Source organism: Trachinotus anak, unplaced genomic scaffold, assembly GCF_046630095.1.
Source record: "Trachinotus anak isolate AG129_WGS33_773 ecotype Australia unplaced genomic scaffold, CSIRO_AGI_Tana_v1 ptg000033l, whole genome shotgun sequence".
Classification (NCBI taxonomy): domain Eukaryota; kingdom Metazoa; phylum Chordata; class Actinopteri; order Carangiformes; family Carangidae; genus Trachinotus; species Trachinotus anak.
In genome coordinates this window covers 7,570,000-7,591,986 of record NW_027273884.1, presented here as the reverse complement: position 1 = coordinate 7,591,986, position 21,987 = coordinate 7,570,000, and the positions used below count along the sequence as shown (strand labels likewise).

Sequence of the window (21,987 nt, the reverse complement as noted above, 5' to 3'; positions counted from 1 at the left end):
TGATAGTTTCAGATGGAGAAGAGGAAGAGGAGCGACTGATGCTGTCAGGTGTAACAGTGAAGTCTCTGCCGCCTCCTCACCAGTTACCATTGTACGTCATGAAACGTGGTGAGCTGATTGGTGGAAGTTTAACATAGATGTTCTTATCTCATGTCTCTGATGAGTCACAGCAGGAATGAAAGACTCATCTTACACAATGAAACCAAACTTCAGACTATGATTATCACTTTCAGAACCTCTGTGAGGTCAGTATCTTTCCTAAAGTGTCACTGAACAATACATGTAAATGCAAATGAATGACAGAGTAATTTTAGAGCATCAGACTAGATGCAGGTAGGATCTAAAAATAATGCTCCACCTCCTCTAGGTTGACAGACATAATAATTTGTCTTTGCCACATCCAGCTCATAATCACATCCTGCACATCATCAGGCCTGAGTCAGAGTTACCACACAAGAAGATCTGACAAACATGACGCTCCCATCTCTCCCTCTGTCAGGGCTTAATCTCCAGAACCAAGGACTTTGGTGATGCCTACGAGCTGATTCGCTCAAAGCTGGCCCAGCTCCGAGACCGGTTGGTGGTGGCAGATGGCCTCCAGCCCGACATCCTGGCCAAGAAGAGCCAGTCAGACCAGTTCAAGGTGAGTTAGACTGTCATGTCAGCAGACTACATGAAGCATGCTGTAGTGTTGTCCTGTGTGTCCGGCCTTCATGCAGTTGTTGGTTTGAGTTCATTTCAGTTCACACAGAATCCGATTCCAGTCAGGTGATCAATCACTGTGAAGACGGTGTCAGAGTGATTGATTGATTCATTATAAAGCATGATCATACTCTATGTGGAATCAAAAGATGAGTCAGTTTTTAAATCAACTTTCACTTCCTGTGTTGCCTGAACTGAAAGTTTGTTGTGACCTGCTGTCACACACACACTTTGTCCTCAGGTGATCCAGAAGGACCTGGAGGACTGTGAAGCCCACATCACAGCACTGGAGACTCTGGTCTCCTCCAGCCAGAGCAACAGGACTCAGTTTGAGAGGCTTTATACTGACTGGAGGCATCTGTACAAGGTGGTCCAGGTACGAGGGGGGACGGGGGGTCTAAAACAGATCTTGAATCATTTCTCTCTGACTACAACTCGCCCTAATGAAGCCTCCTCACATCATTCAGTTATTTGTTTATATTAATGATGGTTCATATTACTGTGTAATGTGAAGGGTCGATCCATGGGACACACAGCGTTTTACAGTCTTTCCGCTCATTGTTTTACTTCAGTCTCATCAGCCCCAGAAGCAGCAGGTAACTTTATAATATGTCAGTGATAATATGTCAGTGTTAAAAAGAAGATGCAGCCGTGTGCAGCTGTAAGACTTTCAGACTCATGATGAATTAAAATTGATGCAGTGAAACCACAGATATTGTCTCTACATGATCTCCCCCATAGTCAAAGGAAGAAGGGTTAACCCTAACCCTAACATGAAACTTGAGCACTTGAGTTATTCTATTAGCAGCTGATGTAGCTTGGAGCTGTTTGCCTCAAGCAGAGGAGAGGAGGGGGCTACAGAGACCTGCTAACTTCAAACTCCTAGTCTTCAGCCCCAATGGACGCACACTCACAGGACATCATGTGAGGACATCTATCAGACTTCACTCAACTCCCCCTGGAGACACTCCCCCAAGACCTGGAAACAGACTTAGCATGAGTGCAACTGCAAGTGCTGATCAGGAGGTGTTGGGTTCATGGAGTGTGTGTAGCAGAATGTAAATCACAGGGTGTGGTGATGAGGAGATACTGATAGTTACCACATGTCTGTAGGTGTGAATGGTTGATAGAGTACAGAGCAGGTCAGCTCCACCCCTCACTCCTCCTCACCTCAACCCTCTCTTCCAAATATGGTTTCTACTGGTTTCAAAAAACCAAGATGGCGACGGAGAAATTACAAACTGGTGACGACCAGGTGACGTCACCAGTGGGTGACGTCACCTGGTCGGTTGACACTTAGTCTTTATGTGTCAGCCCTGTGATAGACTGGAGACCTCCAGGGTGAACCCCACCCTCGTGTCAGCTGGGATTGGCTCCCGCCGCCTTGCAGGGATAAGCAGTATAAATAATGAATGAATGAATAAAATAAGGACACCGCAGGATGATGAATCACCATTGTCAGTGGTTTATTTTTGTATATCAGCTAGTAAAACAAAAGATTTGCCACAGCAGAGCTTCAGCATGCCGTCCTTCCCCAGAGCATGAGGCTCCAAACTAAACTGAACTTGGTGCCTTCTCAGACTGATCTGTAACGTGACTGTGAGGAAACACTAGTTTTAAGAAGAAAACTTCCTCAGGCATAGCATGGAGCAGAGGTATATAAGGACTTAGTTTGGTTTAAAATACCATTGTCAAACCACTCGTGGTTTAAAATGTGGGGGCTGATAGTTGAGTGGTCTTTGGTCTCTTTGCCTCAGGTCATTCCCGTGGTCTCTGTCTCTCTTCACTGTCCTATCTGACAAAATGCCCCAAAAATAACTTGGATTGTAACATGGTCTTCATCAGCTGTACATTTAATGGTCAGCCTCACCAGACAGAGATGCTTCAACCTCTGTGGGAACACAAAACACAGCAGGCAAACACTGGACTATACTAAAATTAACACAGTTTTTATAACTATTTTAAAAATATGTGGCTGTAACATTGTTGACCAAATGCAGAAGTCAGTGTGTTGGAGGATGTTTGTAGAAGTTAGTCTGGTAAACGACAGCTGAACACTTTGTCTGTGACATCTCACCAATATGATTTCATGTGGAACGTACCGCCAGTGTAATACCGGTTGAAGTTGTTGGTGGCTTCATGTGAAACAACATGGCACCAACTGCACATCCCTGACCCTGAACAGACCAGGCTGCTCTGATGCCAAACTGACCGAATACACACATCATTTACTCTTTATTAAATAATTACACAAGTAAAAAAAATGTCTTAGTAAAATTGACAGCTGTTGCAGATATTGCCACTACATTGTATGAATTTTCACTTTCTTCTCGCTGCCATTGACCGTCCTCGTCCTGCTGATCATTGTGTTGTTTGCAGCTGAAGGTGCTTGAGAGTCAGGAGAGCATCGCAGATCACGAGAGCTTCCACGACAACCTGCTGAACATAGAGAAGTGGCTGATGATCATGAAGCAGAAGTTGGAGTCCTTCCACAACCCCTCAGGAGAGTGGAGCATCGAGGGCCGTCAGCATGAAGCTCAGGTCTGTTAGTGTGTGTCCCTGCACTCTGTGCTCACTATCAGTCAGTCCTTCTGTATCAAAGGGTTCAGTTTAACACCAGGATTTGGGGGGGGACCTTGTTGTGTGTCCACAGTGTTTGTACTCTGAAAGACGTTAAAAAATTAGCCTGTTCACCAATGTGTTGTGTTAAAAGGTAAAATTGTGAAAACCAAAGGCCTTAAAGGTAAAAATGTGTGAGATCATGCTACTTACTCCACATCCTTAGGTGGCAGCATTTCACCTCGTCACCCCCTCCTTCCCTGTCGGAGCTACTTCTTGTTCATACCATGTGCAAGAAATGCATTATTCAATAATTGAAGTGATAACATTGTTCAAGTGTAGAGTAGAGGCATTATAAACCCTGAAATCTCCCCACAAATGTATAGGCCTAGTTAACTTTAAATCCTGCCTAATCTCTTACAGTAATGTGAAGTGGTTACAATATGGTGAACGTCTGCTGGATCCATACGATCTCAATGTACAGTCATCAGTTATAAAATAAGCCTACAGTCACTGAAGTAATGAGCTGGGCAACAGCCGGTAAGGAAGTGGCAAAATTCGACTAAACTGCTAAAACGCAGAGCCTGTCCACAACATCAGTATCATAAATTTATGCCATTTGGAATGTTTGTCCGTCTGGTTTGTCGTTAGTTGTACTAAAGATTCTTTACACTAAAGAGCCAATGTGAGATGTTACTCACTAGAGATTTACCTGGTGCTTTGCTTCACTTTACATTGCTTTTTATCTTTGCTGTTGAATGTAGCTTGTTGTTGTGAGCAGTTCTTTGGGATAAATATCGCTTTCTAGCAGCTTCAGCTTCCATCTGTGCATTTCTCTGACGCTAGGTGAGAGCTGTAGCCTAACTTCAAGCTCTGGAGGAAGCTTTAGAAATCTTTGAAATACGATAGATGGAGGTCTTAGTCATGACATCTTCACCGTGGCTCCTTCTCACACTATTGGTAGTTTTAGTTCATTTTTGAACATTTTGAACCAGATTTCCAAATCTTACACATTGCATCTTTAAAACCTCAAGTTTTTGTGAAAAAAAGTTTCATGTTGTGAAGGTTGCTAGGCAACAGCAGCTGCCCTTTGTGACTCAACGGTTGGCACAGCTGGTGACGTATAGCCAAAATCCTCTGTAGGCCAGACTCTCATTTCAGTTCAGCCTTTGCACTCTACAACGGCTACGAAGGGCCACACCTTCATAGACTACGTCCAAGGTTGTGGCCCCTGAATGGATGGCATGACAACTTTGTCAGGTTGTACCTGTGTACCTGCAGGACAGAGCTGAAATCAGAATGGACTGTCACACACGTAGGTTCATCCACTGCATCACTGCAGCCAGTGGGACCCGGAGCAGCTGTCTGTTGGTTCCAGAGGCTGGGTGTGCCTTTCATTCTTATGCATTAGCTGTGTTGAGCAAATTTCAAGGCTCCGGGAGTTGATTTTGAAAGCGTACTAAAATGAAGTGAAACCAATGAGCCTCTAGACGAAGAAGGTAATCTGCATGAACTTGGAAATGGTTTTCATTAATGTCATTTGTAAGCACATAAAATTCACTGGGCTGATGGAAGGGTAAAACCCCCAGTGTAGTTCCTCAAGTCTTCTTCCTCTAAGTCATCCATACGAGTTTGAGAAGCAACATCTCTCCAGTCTGTTTCTGTCTCAGTCTCCATGTTTTGATTCATTGTTAATTAGGAGCTTTGGTAACACTCTTGTCTTACTTGTAGTGAGGAAGTCCAGACCTGCAGGTGTCGGGGTTCATCCTGGACTCATCAGGCTCATCAGCTCATTCAAATCAATGCTTTTTGATTTAATATCAGTGACATGAGTCGTCCTTTCCAAAAGGACGAGCTGCTGTCAGCTTACTGACGTGTTGGCCTCAGTCATGAATTTTAATGGAAAGACCACAGAGACTCTACATAATTACACTGCTCATTACTACACTGACCTACCTGCCAATCTAATCACCGGCATGAGCTGAGACTCTTCACCTCTGCATTTCATTAACTGGGGGCGTTGTTAAATGTGACTGTGAGACAGATTAGAGGCTCTGCTCTGTTAAATCATACAGTGGATATCAAATATACATAAGAGTGTGCAGGAAAGTTTCAAGAGTTCAGATTTTTATGAATAAAAAACAAGCTGGGCTAACAGAGAGCACGATTTCATTCCAGCTAAATAGCAGTTGCCTCAGTGTGTTTGCCCACTTTAAACAGCGGTTACAGATGAATGCCTTCACTTCACCTCAGACGGGAAATGATGTTTTGGAGCTTGGCAGAAAAATTCATCCTTCTTATCAAGCAGCAAGTGAATACAAAAAATCTGCGTTCAACAAGCTGAGACCTTTTGGTGTTTCTGTGCTTTAAAGCATCACAGCTGATACATCCTGGCAGCATGTCACCTGAAATATGATTTAACCCAGTTTTACTCATTAATTATGACAGCGGTGTTTCCAATGTCCATTGATCCACTATTCATCAGTATATGTAGTCCATAAATAGTCAGAAGTTTACATTCACCTAAGACAAATATATTTAAACTCAATTCTGCACAGTTCCTGACATTTAAAGGTTCTGTAAACAATCGTCACTCCCACTAGATGTCACGCTAGACCACCAGCATCTCATCCCAAAACAAACACTTAGTTGGCCACAGCCCCCCACGACCCCCACCCCGTCACGTTCTCAGTCAGCGAGGTGTTATGAAGATGAAGTGATAGCGGCCACTAAACACACAACTAGAGGCTTAACTGAATAAAGTTACCCTGTGAGCACGAGCCAACAACAAACAAACTAACACAACCATTAGCCCCGCTGGCATTGCTGTGATATCCTCCACAGTATTGCTAACAGTTAGCCAGCTAGCAATAGCAACATTTGCCAAACAAATACATAATAAGAGTAACAGCAAGTTAGGTAGCATTATCATGCTACATTAGCCTCACTAATGAAAACAGACATTAACATTATGTAGCATCAAGTTACTGACATATTTAGGAGGAGAAAACCAGTTATCTGCAGGGAGCAGCCGCACAAATGACACTGATGGAGCCAGGAAAAACTGTCAACACTTTCTGGATGTTTTGATGGTCCACCAGCCAACTGGAAATTGAGCCAGTAGTCCTCATGTCCAGTCCACCTGTGCTCTGGTCTCATCTCTTTCTTTGTCAGAGCCTTTTTAGAAGAAAACGTGGTTTCTTCTTCAGTGGAGGAAATTCTGGAAGGTCACTTTCACCTGAACGCTGAATACTGCTCTGTGTCATCTCACCTGTGGGCAGAGAAACTCAGGTTACATCACGCACAGCAGGGGTGTGGCTTCGTTCCCTGCACAGGACGTCGCAACTACACTATATCTTTACAGAGAAAACAGTTGTTTACTCCTGTATTATTGTTTAAATCTGTTTTACAGAATCTTTGATCCTAATAAACTTTACCTGTCTCAGGTAGAATATCTTCTTAAGAATGTGAAATGTCAGAATAGTAGAGAGAATGATTTATTTCAGCTTTTATTTCTTTTATCATATTCACAGTGGCTCAGAAGTTTACACACACTTTGTTGGTGCCTTTTAACTTGTTAAACTTGGGTCAGCGTAGCCCTGATGTTCCACCGCAGGACATTTCTCCACAAAGTAAGATCTTTGTCTCCATGTGCAGCTGCAAACTGTAGCCTGGCTTTATAATGGTAGTTTTTTAGCTGCTGAGCATCCTCTCAGGTTATATTGACTCATTATATTGACTCATCTCACTGTAGATACAGAGACTTTTGTTCCTGATTCCTGCAACATCTTCACAAGGTCCTTTGCTGTTGTTCTGGTATTGATTTGCACTTTTCCTACCAAAATGAGTTTACCTTTAGGAGATGGAACACGTCTCCTTCCTCAGTGCTATGACACCTGCATGGTCCCATAGTGTTTATTGTCTACTAATATCTGTAAAGATAAACATGGAAATTGCTCCCAGTGATAAACCAGGTTTTAATAAAAGAATCCATTTCCTTTCAACAGCCCGTTACTGGGTCGTGGTCCAGTTCTACTTGCTCTCAAGGCCCAAACTTTCCAGACTGTGCAGGCCGTGGAGCTTAAAATGTGCATATAAAACACTTGTGCCTTTCATTTTATAATTGTATTGTTTGGTTCTTAAATTAAATTTGTTACCTGTCTCCCCCATGTATAACCTGCCGCAGGCTTTGTTACGGTCAGGGTCCACATGTTTGTTTGTGTGGTCTTGGCTGATTTCCCATGATGTCAAACAAAGAGACACTGAGTTTGAAGGAAGGCCTTGAAATGCTTCCACAGGTAGAAGCTTCTAAAGCCATGACACAGGCACAGTCAGCTTAGTGTATGTAGACTTCTGACCCACTGAACTGTGATACAGTGAATTAAAAGTAGAATAATCTATCTGTAAACAACTCAAGGAAAAATCTTGCGTTATACACAAAATACAGTAGATGATGACCTTACTGACTTATCAGAACTATAGTCTGATAACATGAAATCTGAGGAGTGGTTAAAATGAGTTTTAATGACTTTAACCTCAGTATGTGTGTAAACTTCTGACTTCCACTGTAAACACATAAAACCTCAGATGTTGTTTCATAAGCATCATGAGTTTCCCTCAGTGTGAAAAGTCTTTCCTTCCTTTTGATGGTCTTTTTATTTCTGGGTCTGTGGTGTCTTTACCTCCAAAAATCCCCAAGCAATTACATAAAACTTAAAATAAAGACGCATGCACGCACGCACGCACGCACGCACGCACGCACGCATGCACACACACACACACACACACACACTGATGATAGGAACCAATCCTGTGATTAATGAACTCTACCTCGTCATCCACAGCCCCTCCATGTATAGAGCCACTGACCTGTATCTCAGGAGCTTAACTCACTCTGAAAATAATCATGTCTTCATGCCTTCATATTCATGAGGAAAATCAAACAAGCCAAGGGATCTGGATTATTGTCACTGATTATAATCTGTAAGATTTCTCTTGCCTCTGTCCACAGAGAGCTCTGGGAGAGTTTCCAGAGAAGGAGCTCCAGCTGCAGCAGATGGAGGTCCAGGGTCAAGAGGTTTTGGAGAGGACTTCAGAGGAGGGACAAATCCACATTCTGCGAGACATGAAGCGGCTTCGAGAATCCTGGTTGGCCCTCTACAACATGAGTCTCAATCTTCACAGGTACCTGAGACATCAGGAGGAGGGCTGAGGTTGTTTTTTCCAGTTTGGCTTGCTCAGTGTGTAGTCATGGTTTCACTGCTCGCTCTGGCTCCTTGTCTGCAGCTCATTAGCAGCAGGGTCAGTCCATCAGTGTCAACCAGTGTGGGGCAGGTTACTGGGAAAATATAATCAGTGACTCATTACACATTGCTCACTGAGAGAGTAATTACATCGGGGCGCCCTGTTAGCTCACCTGGAGCGAGTACCTCATGAGTCTTCACTGCAGCGCCTGGACCCTCTGCTACACATCACCCCCCTCCATCTCTCCTGTCTCTTTAATGTCCCTATGAACATAAACAGAAAGGCCAAAAAAAGAAAAAGTAATTACATTCATTTACTAATCACTCAGCTGGAGAGAGGAGCAGATGAATGAATGTATTTGATTTGGTGTGACATGTATGGATGTGGTGTGAGGCCGTGGTCAAACCTGAAATGAAGAATGTGTAAGGAGTATTTGGCGATTAAACCCCATCGTGATGTCAGTCCATGGTCAGGAAAATCCCTCCCACCTCACCAGGGAGCAGCAGATTTCTAGATAGAGTTAGTCTGTGATATGACACATCTGATAAAGGGAAACACAATCAGGCCAACAATCACCAGAAAGAATGAATAAGGTCAACAATGATCAGAATAAGGGCAGAATAAAATCAAATCAAAGGGAAAAAGGCAGCAATAGGAAATAATGAAAAGCCAAATCAACACCAGTGGTTGTTTGTATGAAGGTATTAAGGCTTCAGACACATTTGATTTGGAAGAACAGTGTTGACACAGAAGAGTTTCATGGTGCAGTTTTTGAAGAGAGGTAAATTTAATGAATGCTTTGATTGAGAGTGGAAGCAGCCAAACCTGTCCTAAAGGAATGTCCTGAGTATTGAGGCGTCGCCCCAGGTGACAGCTAAACCAAGAGTCTTACGGAGGAGTGTTTCCTCGACTGAGGAGTCGAGGAGGAGATGAGCAGGTGATGGGGTTGTAACAAATGAAGCCTCAGTCTTTATGAAACAGCACAACAATAGAAGTGCTCACGTTCTGTGTTCTTCCTGAGACAGACCTCTTTGTTACAGTTACAGTTACACATATAAAGTTATATAACTCCATTCTTTACATGGCTCATTACTCTTCATTAAATCAACCGTACACTAATAATCACATAAACACCTATGATTTTATCTTACCCATTTAACAGGTCAATCAGGACAGATTCAGCTCACTCATTCACATTGATTAGCCATAAAATTCACTCTTAGGCAACATGAAAGCTTTGCTCATGAAAGAACACAGCTCACACACCAAGATTTTCTTCCACTTAGCAGAGACAGGTGACATGGGAACAGAATAGATAGCATTTTAAATATTTAACTCCACACAACAGCCAATCTGGTTCAAATGAATCAAGTGAAATTCTTTCAATAAAAAGTGATTTGTTAGGTCACACTGTCCTTGACCATTGAGCACCAAAATCTAATCAGTTCATCCTTCAGTCCAAGTGAATTTTTGTGACAAATTTGGAGAAATTACTTCATGGTGTTAGTGAGATATCGTGTCCACTAGAACGGGACGGACGAACAGACCACCTGAAAACAACAGCCAGAGCCGAAGGCATGCTTGGTACACATCTCACACAGAAAACAGGGCTCTGATTGGAGGGTAAGGTACATGATTACATATGATAGTATTGCGGGTGTTTGCCTGAAATGTCAGATTTCAGAGCTGATTCCACTCCAGTGTCACCTGAAACTTTACATAGATTTCAAACACAGCACATGCACCTCACTCACATGACTGAGACTGGTTAAATGAAGGAGATATTGTGTTTATAGTCAACTCCTAATTTATGTGTTAGATCGCTGTTCTAGATCTTTCCGGTTGAGGCGTTGAGATGAGTGTCTGTGGTACAGAATATTAATGTCCAGAAACACTCCTCTGTTGTTCAGCCGTTTCCTCCTTGTGATGGATGACGACCTGGACAGCCATGAAAACACTGAACCCCTCTCTGTGTGTCTCTCTCAGGCTGCTGAACAGCTCCACAGAGCCGGCGGAGTCTGACTCATTGAGGGTTGGAGGCACCTCCATAACAGCAGAGCTCAGTGTGGGGGAGGAGGACAGCCAGGTCAGGGCGGGAAGCTCCAGGAGCCAGAGAGGCCAACGACAGGACCAGCCAGAGGTGTATGGAGGAGGAGGCCTGGAGGGAGAGGCAGGGGAGGGGGTGATGACGGGGCAGGGTGGGTGGGTCCAGGGCCGAGCTGAAGGTCACGTCCTTCTGTCCAGACAAGTCGATGAACATCTAAGTCCATCGAGGACAGACAAGGACAGTGGGCGCTCCTTCAAAGGAGACGAGGTAGACTCCTCTCCTTGCAGCAGAGCAGGCCAGGGAAGAAGCCCTGACAGCCATAAGTCAGCAGGGGAGGGCAGCAGCATCCTGGTTGGTGACAGGGGGGGGGCAGCATCAACCATGAAGGTGAGCTACAGTGAAGAAGCGAGAGTCAGTCCTGGAGAAGGAGCTATGGAGGGCAGGGATCCAGCCAATCAGACACCAGCAACACCAACTGAACACACAACGGTGACGTTTTCATTCTCTGTAATTTTAATGACGAAGTTTACTGTCAGTGATCCACACAGCAACACCGGAGACGCCTGGATCATTCACCAAGCTTCATGGTGACAATGATTCAAGCTGCTGAAGCTCAGTCATTTTAATTCATATTAATCAACTGAAATCAAGAATATGATTAGTTTAATAAGTTGTTCAGTTGTTTTGTGTGACTCTGATTGACCAGCAGTTTATTTTTGGGACAACAGGATGAATTTTCTCTCTGTCAACAGCCACACACATTAAAACTGACCACAGGAAAAATGAATACGACATGTTCCATTAAGGAAGCTGCAGCTGCCTGAGAAGGCTAAATCATCATCAGGACAAAGGGGCACCTGCCCAAGGGCCCCAGACTTGTAGGGTCCCCAGAAACCCCAGCTGCACTGTGTGTCAGCTGGATTGAATTTGATTTGTGTGTGTTCATCACTGAAGCTGGAGGATTTGATTCTTCTTTGCTCTCATAATTGTCACATCAGCTCAAGTTTAATCACCTCTCTGCAAGGCCACAGATCAATGCTCACACTGAACGTCTGCTGTGAATACAAACAAGAAGAAGAAAGAAAATGCAGAGACGCTGATGGCAGGGAAGAGACACAGCACAGTGTCCAGGATACAGAGGCCACAGCATGTTAAACACTAGTCCAGTAATAAAACAGATGTTTAGCAGCAGCCATGTGACAGTTTGGCCATGGAACAGCTCGAACTGCCAGCCAACATGTCCAACCTGCCAGTCACAATCCAGCAGCCAGATCAGAGATTATATTGGCATGTACACATCACAGCCCATTTGTAGACTTGAAGGATAAAATGCAACATATTAATTAGCCAATGAGAGAAGAGTTGGAGGAGCAGTAGTGACCCACAGCTCCCCTCCTCTCCTGTCCACTTTCTGCAGGCTGACAGCTGCCTCCAGGGTCTGCACAACAATCCCCATTGAATGAAAAGAAAGACGCACAGAAATGTGCTGACAGATGATTGCAGTGGTCAACATTTCCCTCTGATGGATGTGTTAACAGCCCCCCCACCCTCACTTCAGACTCAGAGAGAATATGAAAGGACTGTTGCCTTGTTAACAGTGTTGGTGTGTTTGTTTGGGGCTTCTGCAGGGGGGCACAGGACACTACAGATCCAGGAGGAGGGAGTTTGAGGCCTGGCTGTGCAAAGAGAACAAGCTTCTCTCAGGGATCCTCAGCATGAAGGGGGCAACACTCAGTGCCAAAGAAGTCCAGATCCGACAGGACACACTCAGAGTGAGTTTCGGGGGGGGGGGGGGGGATCCTTCAGTGTCAGTGGTTCAGGAGGTTTTGACCTGGAGCTGAATTCTCCACAGAGGTCTCCTCCTCTCCACAACAAACAGAGCAGCTGATTAGAACCGGTAAAATCTCTGAATCAATAAGGTTCACAGTTAAAGTCAGTGATTGGTCGATGCTCTTCAGTGACACAGGACGTCTCTGAGCTGAGCAGTCTGACATTCCCTCAGCTTGTTTCTCTGAAAACTTCAGATCCAGACGTCCGACGACTAAAATCCTTCATCTAGTTCAAACACAGAGCTGAAAACCACCAAGGTGGAGAAAGAGGATCTCAAACATGAGACAAAGTGGATCAAAGTGTATTTGAGTTTCTGTCACACAAACAACACTGACACATGAGCAGAGAGGATATGACATCACTGACAGGCGAATAATGAAACGGAGCGTTACCATGATTAAAGTCACATATTTCTGTTTGGGAATTGATGGAAACATTAGTGATGATGAAGAACACAACTCAACAACATGTAGAATAGAGGTCTGGTTGTTTTTAGACATCTTTATGTGGAACAGTTACAGGTTCTACTGCTGACACCAACCAGAGTGTGTTAGATTTCTCTGTGTATTTTCACACCTGTAAAACAGACATTTCACGTTATTAATACAATTCATTAAAAGCAGTTGTATGTTACCAGTCCAGACGACATGTTGTGAGTTAAGCATCAAACTTTTCAGTTCAATTTATTTTGATCCAGACAGTAATCAATGAATCAATCAATCAGTCAAACTTTATTTGTATAGCACTTTACATACAAACAATGTAGCACAAAGTGTTTTACAGAGTAGAGGCAAGCCATCCCAAGCCATAATAAAATATTAAAACAGAGGATGTGTATTGAGGTGAGTAAAACCATAAATAAAATCTAGGCTATGAAAAAAAACTAATAAAAATGAAGACAAAATAGTAAAGATAAAATAATAAAATGCTAAAAGAGAGGAGATGTTTGGAAGAGAATAAAACCAGAAATAAAAGTAGGGTATTAAAAGGAAATAAGTCCAGAAAATAACCATAGAATGAAAGGGCATACCAGTAAAACAACTTAAAATATATATATATATATATATAGAAAGATAAATAAATCAAATTCAACTAAAAGCCAGAATAAAACGGTGGGTCTTGAGTAACCACATAAAAAAAACAAAACACACCAACAACGGCAGAAAACGTGGAGGCTGAAGCTACAGCTCATTACACCTACACTCTCTACAGAACACTACATAAATCAGTGACCCTCTCACTACAGGTCAGTGTGTAGTCAGAGAAAACAGGAACAAGGAGAAGCAAGACAGAAAGAAAGTTTTCACCATGAAGACTGAAAACTGTACTACTGAAAAAAAACAACTTAACATGAATCAAGATTAAGAGTTTCAACATGTCAAGCATACAGAGACCAAAAGAAGAAAAATATGAAAAGAAATTCAAATTTAAAAAAGGCTTTCGCTGCTACATTTGCTGCTGCATACATTCATGATCATTAACATTTATTAATGTTAATGATCATATCTCAGTTTTATATTCATTTATCACCATATTTTAAAACATTTTTTTTTATTTACCAAGTGAAGTACACATCTTTAATTCATTATCATCACAGATTTACCCTTTTATTCTTTTTATATTTGTCCTGACCCTGAATTCAGCCACTGAATTCAGTTTAACAGTAAATAATTTTGTGCTTTACACATTATCTGTGCAGTTTTAAAGTCAACCAGATCATGAAACTTTAAAGCCTATGAATGAATAAATAGTGGGTTGGTTGGTTTATAATAATCTGATTGATTGATTATTCTCATAACATTTCTTCTGCAGCATGAAACTTGAATTTGAACTTCATTCCTTTACTCAGCAACGGCTGCCTCCAGAGGGGGAAAGAAATCCCAATGTTAACTCTTGTAGAGTAGAGTAATGTGAACAATAAAAACAGAATCAAATATAAATGTACAAGTAAAAGGGCAAACCATAAAAATCGATTAGGGAGAGATAAAGTTGTCTCAGGTTTTCAGTAAAATTAAGTAAAATTGGAAAAAGCTGTACAATAAAAGTTTGTTTTAAGAAGAGATTTAAAGAGGTCACTGATTCTGCTGAGCTGATTCTTCAGGCAGCTCAATCCAGAGGTTCAGGCTCTCACTGTAAAACCTGTCTCCTCTGGTTTTCACCTTTGCCTCAGGAACAATAAGAGACGTCTGCCGTGGGACCTCAGGCTATGAGCTGGCTCATAAGCTGTTCAGAGGTCAGATGTATGGAGAGAGGTTGTGAAGAGCGCTAAAGTCAACAGCAGGATCTTAAAAGCAGTTGTAAATTGTTGGACTGGGAGCCAGTGTAAAGAGGCTGAACTGGTGTAATGTGGTGTAACTTCCTGACATTTGGTTGAGGCAGGTGAGGAGGCGGTTGCTGTAGTCGAGGCGTGAGGAGATTAAAAGATAAAATAGATTGAAGACTGCACATGTTTTGTTGTGTGCTGCTCAAAACTGAAGTTGCTGTCAAACCAAACACGCTGTGTTCGAAGTGATCCAACCACAGACTGTAAATAAAGATGGGCGGAGCCTCTGTGATGTCACCCACAGGTTTCTGAAGCTCAAGAGTGAGCTGCCCCACTGTTGCCATCTTGGCAGTGCCTGACTCCACCCCTAACTCCCAGCTAATCCAAAAATGGTCAAAGAGGTGGGCCGTGTGTGGAGCTGAGACTTCGGTGCATGATGGTTTGTGGCAAGCATACACTCACCCATCTGTCACTCAAAGAGGCCACACCCTCAATTCTCTATCACTTTAGTCCTTAATAAAATGGAAACAGGTGAGTTCTATAAAATTCAGCCCGTACAGTTGTAATGAAGGAGGAAATTAGCTCTAGAGACCAGAACAGTTTTTGTACCAGGCTGTAAACATGTTTATTTCTGCTGTAAAGTTGGACATTTTAACATGGGAGTCTATGGGGACTGACTCACTGTTGGAGCCAGACTCTAGTGGTCATTAGAGGAACTGCAGCTTTTAGCTCTTCACTGTTGATGCTTTATGTTTCAGACCTGGAGGTTGATGCTTGTTTCCAACAGGACACACGCACGCAACAGGATCTTCTCTGACTGCTGCTGAAAACCAATCAGAGCAGTCTCTGTCGTACTTGAGTTAAGTTGCAGGAAGTTTTGTGACATCTAGTTTTTGACATCACAGAGGCAGTACAGTGATGAACTCAGCCTACAGTAAGTGTTGTGCATCTGTAATCCCAGATGTTGGAGCCCAGCCTGCACAGCAGTGGGTGTCTTCATTGATTACTTAAATCTTCTGACACCAGAGCAGGACCTGCAGGAACTGAGCCTGTGTGCATTTTGTTCACACTCATGATCTGCTCCAGGCAGAGAAGTTAATACAGGGGAGTGATTCAGAGTATATCTGACTTTTTTTTCTCACAGCAAATCTCCAGACTCCATTTCCTGTGAATAATTAGAGTCCGAACAGGGCCTGCATTTATCAGCATCGCTCAGAGGAGCTGCTCTGAGAGTGAACCCGGGGCTGAAAACACTCCTACATCAGAGTACAGCTGAGTTATTTATGAAACATCACACTCCTCATTTCAATGAGGAGGAGGAGGAGGAGGAGATAGCAGTGCTGCTGTTCACAACACTCACAGCCAGAGGAGACACATTATGATGATGCGTTACAATGTGAAATACTAACTTTGTAATAATATACGGCACATAATGTGCACAGATCAATTAACACTCAATATTTAAAAATCTGTCACTTCCACAGCAGCTGTAGGGAAGCTGCTTTTGTTGCTTTCAGCATAAATATCACCTGCAGGTGAATTAAAACAGATTTAATTTGTCTCAGCTCCACACAGACTGCAACACACACAGTGATAGAGGTGAAAATCTGCTCCCTGAGGAACATGCAACAAAATAAAACAAACACACATTAGAATATTTTAGTTTTAGTCTGTTCTACCTGACGACCCTCATGCTTTTATTATTAGTCAAAGATCAGAGTTTGGTTCTGAGTGACAGAGTTGTTGCACAGCTTTTTTCTAGCCTCTCTAAAACATTTTTCTTTAATAGAAAATCAACCTTCACAACATTCAAGCTTCTAAATAGTACAGGTATTTTCATAAATTGATAAAATGCTTTTACTGCAGGTTGTAAGCATTGGACACAGTATGCCTCACTCTGAGAATGTAATGATTTCCTGCTCTAAAATGGTTGATAAACGTGAGCCCTGGTATGTCGGCAGGATTATTTCAGTGTTTGCAAAATGAGCTGTCAGACAGTTGACTAGCCAGGTCTATGCTGCCACCTAGAGAGAGTTTGTTATCACTGCATGGTGAAGCAGTTAAAAGAGCAGATTTAACAAGTCTGTAATGTATCATGACACAATAGTGAGGTGATTTTGACTGATGTGAGAGCAGACATGATGTTCTCTCTGCTGGATAACCTGCTGTAACTGATACTCTTAACACTGAAATGAATGGATATGAGTAGAAGGCTGGTATAAATGATTAAAGGTCCATATTTCACATTTTTTGAGTGTTTTATTTGAAGTCTTGATATCATAAGATGATATATTTGTGATTTTTATGAACCAAAAACCATCTCAGTGTACACTGCAAAAACAGTCCTACCAAAAAAGTCAAATATTCTTATATTTAATCAAATTGTCTTGTATAGAGCAAAAAAATCTGTCAGTGGAGTAAGCCAATTTTGCTTGACTAGAATTCTTAAAACTAGCAAAAAGTTGTAGCCACTTAAAGACCTTAATGGGCCGTAAAACTAGAAAAACATAAATTCAAGCAAATAGATCAACAAACTTGTTGTCGTTTCATAGGATTCTTAAATTGAGAAGTTGTACACGTTTTCTTACTCTTAGAATAAGGAAAATCTTGTTCCTCTGCAGGGATAATATGTAAAACATTGTATAGTTTATTATTGGTTCAAATTAGTTTAATGTTAGCTGGGATATGTTATTAAGACAAAGTTATTTTCTTAAAATAAGACTTTTCTAATTCAAAACATGCTTGACAAGATTTTTTTTTTTTGACAAAAAATAAGACTAATTTCCTGGAAACAAGGCTTTTTTACTTTCTTGAAATTACTTTTATGCAGTTTAGTTTTACATCTCCTCTCTCAGGCTTCTCTCCTGAGCTCTAGTAACAACAGGTCAAGAGGCCAATCAGAAGAGAGGCTCTGATAATATAGCAGATTTCAGGTAAACACTCAGCAAAACCAAATCCTGCAAGGTTGGATGGTGGGTCCAGGTGGGTGGGGCTTGGGGCGTGGCTGAGGGCAGTGACTGCTTTGATGTGACATCACAAAGTTCCAGAAGTTCTAACGGCTGGTTTTAAGGCTCAGTTTCTGAATACAGGCTGTGTGCATTTCTCTGTGGACTGATGCTTTGATACTTTCACAGTATTAATATAGAACCTAGACCTGCTTTATAATCAAAAACACGTGGACATCTACCTTTAGACTGGATGGGACCTTTAATAAAACCTATAAAAACTTCAGTTTGCTTAGAATATTTAGGTAGTGATGTGAAGTATAATTTATAAATGTAATTCTAGAATACCATAGAAAAAACATCATGGTCCTTTGAGTTCCCTGATGTAACCTGTGAATGTTGTCTTTGTTGTCATTCAGCATCGCGTTAGTGTTGGTTCTGACCTTGAGCAGTTGTTAAACACATGCTTTCAGTGTAGGTCTGACTTGAACATCAGTGTGAGAAGCCTGCTCCATTCCCTCCACATTATCACTGGTCTGTGTGTTACATCGTCAGTCAAATGTTTCCATTCATCTCTCGGGTTTGATGAGATGTGGTTCATTGCTGTTGGAAGGTCGGGTCATCCCACTGTGTGTTTTCAGTTGTTCTGTCTGGGTTGTTTGTTTGTTGTTATTTGGTTGAATTTGTGCACACATTATTATGAATAATTTTATTGTCATTTTTATTGTCAGCAGTAACAGAAGAATGCAGAGTGGTGTCCTGTATGCTTGTGTAATCCTCAGGCTCTCATATTATACTGCCATCTTATTTTCATTACCGGCACACAATGAATCATGGGATAGGTTGGACCAGGAAGAGAAGGACGCATCAGAAGGAGCCTGTGAAATGGGATAGTGTAGTCATGCTGCTGTGACGGTCTTCAAATGCTGCCTCTGAATTGGGATGCAGCTTGTAGGTATAAAAACAAGTAGCTGACAGTGTTGCCATGAAGATGTTAATTTGTGAGTCAGTGTGCTACAGTTCCACTCATATGTTTGTCTGTATAAATGTGTAGACTTGTCCTGATGCCTCCGATGCTGCTTAATATACTCAGTGAGCTTGTGAGTCTATTCACTGATCTGATTCCATGTAACTGGATAAAATGGCCGTTCTCCCAGAAATCAATTCTTCCTCGCTGCTCTAAAACAGTGGGTGCACAGTGCAACTTCCTGTCTAGACGACTGTTTTAGACCAGAGAAGAAGAATAGGTTTCCAGTAAATAGTGTAACATTACTTGTTAAAAATCAGTGATTTAGCAACATATGACACAATGTGCTCAGTATGGACTCTTCAATGTGGAGGAGTGGCTCCAGTGTAGAAGCGTTTTATTCCTGGAATGATTTATTTATGACTGATGTATCATCATGTTTTACAAAGGGTTTAACCTGAGTCATACAACAATCAGCACACAGGGTCAGTGGTATACAGCTGTTAGAATGATTTTTTTAATGGATTGGTATCAGATCAGTTCTCACTATCTTGAATGTAAGTAGGTTAGAGTAGAAAACAGTAAAATCCAGGCACTGGTGAATCAAGCTGCTCATGTGACAGTGAAGAGATGTGGTGACTCTGGTGCTGGAGTCTGTTTGTTGTGAACATGCTCCCACAGTCTAAAATGTGTTTGTTGCAGAGGGAAGCTGTTATTGGTTTTCTTGGTTATATTTTATACAGCTCAAATTTACTGTGTTGTTTTGTATATATCAGGGATCAAAAATATTTATAATACTTAAGTCAAACAGTGAAATATGTTGTACTATAATTACCTGTGACAGAGAGGTGATGTTTTCACCTGTTTATGTATCAGAAGGATTACAGAAGAAAAAGATGAATTATTTAAGGTTATTAATGTTCTGTCTTTTGTCTATAATGTTGTCAGCAAACGTAACTTAGTTGGGCCAAACAACAAAGTAATTAACCAATAGGCATAACCGTCTGTCTTCCCCCACGACTGTATGTACCCATGTTTATTCCAAAGGTTTGTTTTCCTGAGGATTTAGAACAACTGAAGGAACTGTTGAGTTAGAACAGTGTTTTTGATTGAGCTGAAAACAGCAGTGACTCTGACCTTCAGTGTTAAAGTTTCAGTTCTGTTTCATCTCATGTTTCTTGTCAGTAAAAAACCTCTGAACCAACAGCAGGAAGTACCTTCACTCGGAAACCCTTTGCTGTGTCCAATGCAGGCTCTGCGAGCAGGAGTGACCTGGGGTCAGGAGCAGTTCCAGCTGTTGCTCCAGGAGCGTCCGAGCAGTGGATCTGGTTCTGGGTCAGCAGAGGATGTGGACCTGGAGGAGCTTCGCTACCGATGGATGCTCTACAAGTCCAAGCTGAAGGATGTGGGAGAGGTCCGGGCCAGGACCAGGGCTAAGGTGAGAGGAGAGCTGCCTGAACCTCAGTGTAAAGATCTTTGATGCTCACTGCAGTCCTGAAGGGTTTAGAGTAATCTCATGTTCTGGTCTTAGGGAACTAGACTTGGACATCTCCTGGACCAGAGTCTGTATATCAGGCAGGTTTCCATGTTCATGAATACACTGATACAGAAATGAAAAACATGTCATTATTGTGCTTGATAATGAAAGAATTAATAGATACTTGTTGCTAAAAGCCAAAGTCCTTTGTTAACTGCTGTCTCATTACTCTGATGGTTTGTCACCAGAATCCCCCTTTAACTGCGCGGTTGTTTTTTCACCACAAGGTGGCAGTGTAGTATCATAGAGCACTGCCTGCACAGTGACAGTCACATCTATACAGCAGCTGCTGGGAGACTTGATTCTAATTGGATGGCGTTCTTCAGGTGTGAAGAGATTTTTAAAACTGATCCACGGGGCTATGCAACAAGTCAGACACTGAAACTCACCTGTCATATCAACAGTCAGCGTCTGAGTCATCAGTCATTAGTGGTTTGAATGTAGTGTGATTATCCAGAGAATTGGGGGGGGGGGGGTTCTGAGGTTCTGAACAGCATTGTGAATTGACTGAAGTATTTTGTGTCTGCAGAGAGTCCAGGTCAAACCAGAGGAGCCAGATGTCACAGCAAAGGTACAAAAGGTAACAACAAAGTGTTCAATATTAAGATTCATAATGGTTGTTCCCTCTCTGTTGGAGAACATGAACTTGTGACTCACACTCACACCAAACCACAGGACCCAACCTACAGACGTTCATACAGAGATCCTGTTATACTGCTGTGGAACAGTGTAACATGTTCCCTTTCTTATTCACACTGAGCCAAACAAAGACAGTATAATCCCACCTCAGTGTGTGGTTATTAAAGACACAACCATTCCGCCTTTAACAGGCTGTGTAGAACAGGCTGGTCTGCGGCTGACTGTACAGGTAGGTTTCCTCAACTGACTGCACCAACAAATTTATTTAATCTCATTTTTAACCAGTTGTGTGAAGTGCTCATTGCTGTTGATGTAGTTTTTGGTGGGGGTCTAATAGGTTAGAGGACAATTAGAGGTTGAAGTTCTGCAGATTAAACAGTTTGGGTCTTAAACCTTCAGCACTCAGTTGACAGTAAAATCCCCTGGAGGTCTTTGGGCTGTGGAGAGCCAAACCCCCAACCTGGTCACCCAGGACAAGCATCAAGTCAAGCATATCGAACCAACCCCCAAACTAACCATTCATTCAGGGAGCAGAGACCTGACCACCCTGCTGACCCCTCAGACACCACAGCACTCTTTACACACAAACAAGCTATTCTGCTCTGGGTTGTTTTAATCTTCAGGAGGGGGGAGGGGGTCTCATTGTTTCACTGAGACATGTCGTTCTTTTTCTTTTCATTCAAAATCTACTCATGAAGAGATGGAAAATCTCTTTATAAACCTTACAGTCTTGTAAATGAAGACAGTGTTTATTCACAGTGGACTGACAGAACATCCTGTCTGCTCTGCTACAGCTGAGCTCTGTGTCTTTGAGCTGTCACACCTGGAGTTGTAGGCCAGTTTACTAGCTGCCTTTTACCTTTTTATTCAGTGTTTATTTGTCATTTCCAACCACACACCTGCCAGTATTCTCTCTTTTGTCCCTCCTACGTCAGAAACCTCTGTAATAGTGACTTATTAACACAGTGAAAGTTAGTCATAAAACACACAATACACTGATAGATAGCTGGCAGCACTGCTAGCAGCTCTGTGAGGCTGTACTGAGGCATAGCAGTGATCTGAGCCAAACGCTCAGTCGGTATGAAAACATCCTCACAGTGACGATGCTGACATGCTGATGTTTACTGGAGCTGTGTCCCACTTCAGGGACCATGTCCTGCATTTAAAGGCTGACTACCTCACAGCGGCGTGACTAGACGGTCCCATTTCAGAGGCTCCAACAGGTGAATCCTTCGTGGCCCAACCTATGCTAAG

General features: G+C 42.3%; 1 protein-coding gene across 2 annotated transcripts in view; it reads left to right on the top strand.

The window, feature by feature from the left end:
• Window positions 1–21,987, top strand: part of syne3 (spectrin repeat containing, nuclear envelope family member 3) — a 65,406-nt gene that overhangs the window by 35,444 nt on the left and 7,975 nt on the right. Inside the window, exons 10-18 of one of the 2 annotated variants that reach the window (XM_071471445.1) lie at window positions 500–643; window positions 944–1,078; window positions 3,082–3,243; window positions 8,273–8,445; window positions 10,492–11,041; window positions 12,181–12,324; window positions 19,810–19,995; window positions 20,089–20,132; window positions 20,624–20,674. In XM_071471445.1, coding sequence (XP_071327546.1) covers window positions 500–643; window positions 944–1,078; window positions 3,082–3,243; window positions 8,273–8,445; window positions 10,492–11,041; window positions 12,181–12,324; window positions 19,810–19,995; window positions 20,089–20,132; window positions 20,624–20,674 — 1,589 coding nt within the window. The remainder of the gene's footprint in view (window positions 1–499; window positions 644–943; window positions 1,079–3,081; window positions 3,244–8,272; window positions 8,446–10,491; window positions 11,042–12,180; window positions 12,325–19,809; window positions 19,996–20,088; window positions 20,133–20,623; window positions 20,675–21,987) is intronic. The other variant, XM_071471444.1, reaches the window with a different exon arrangement.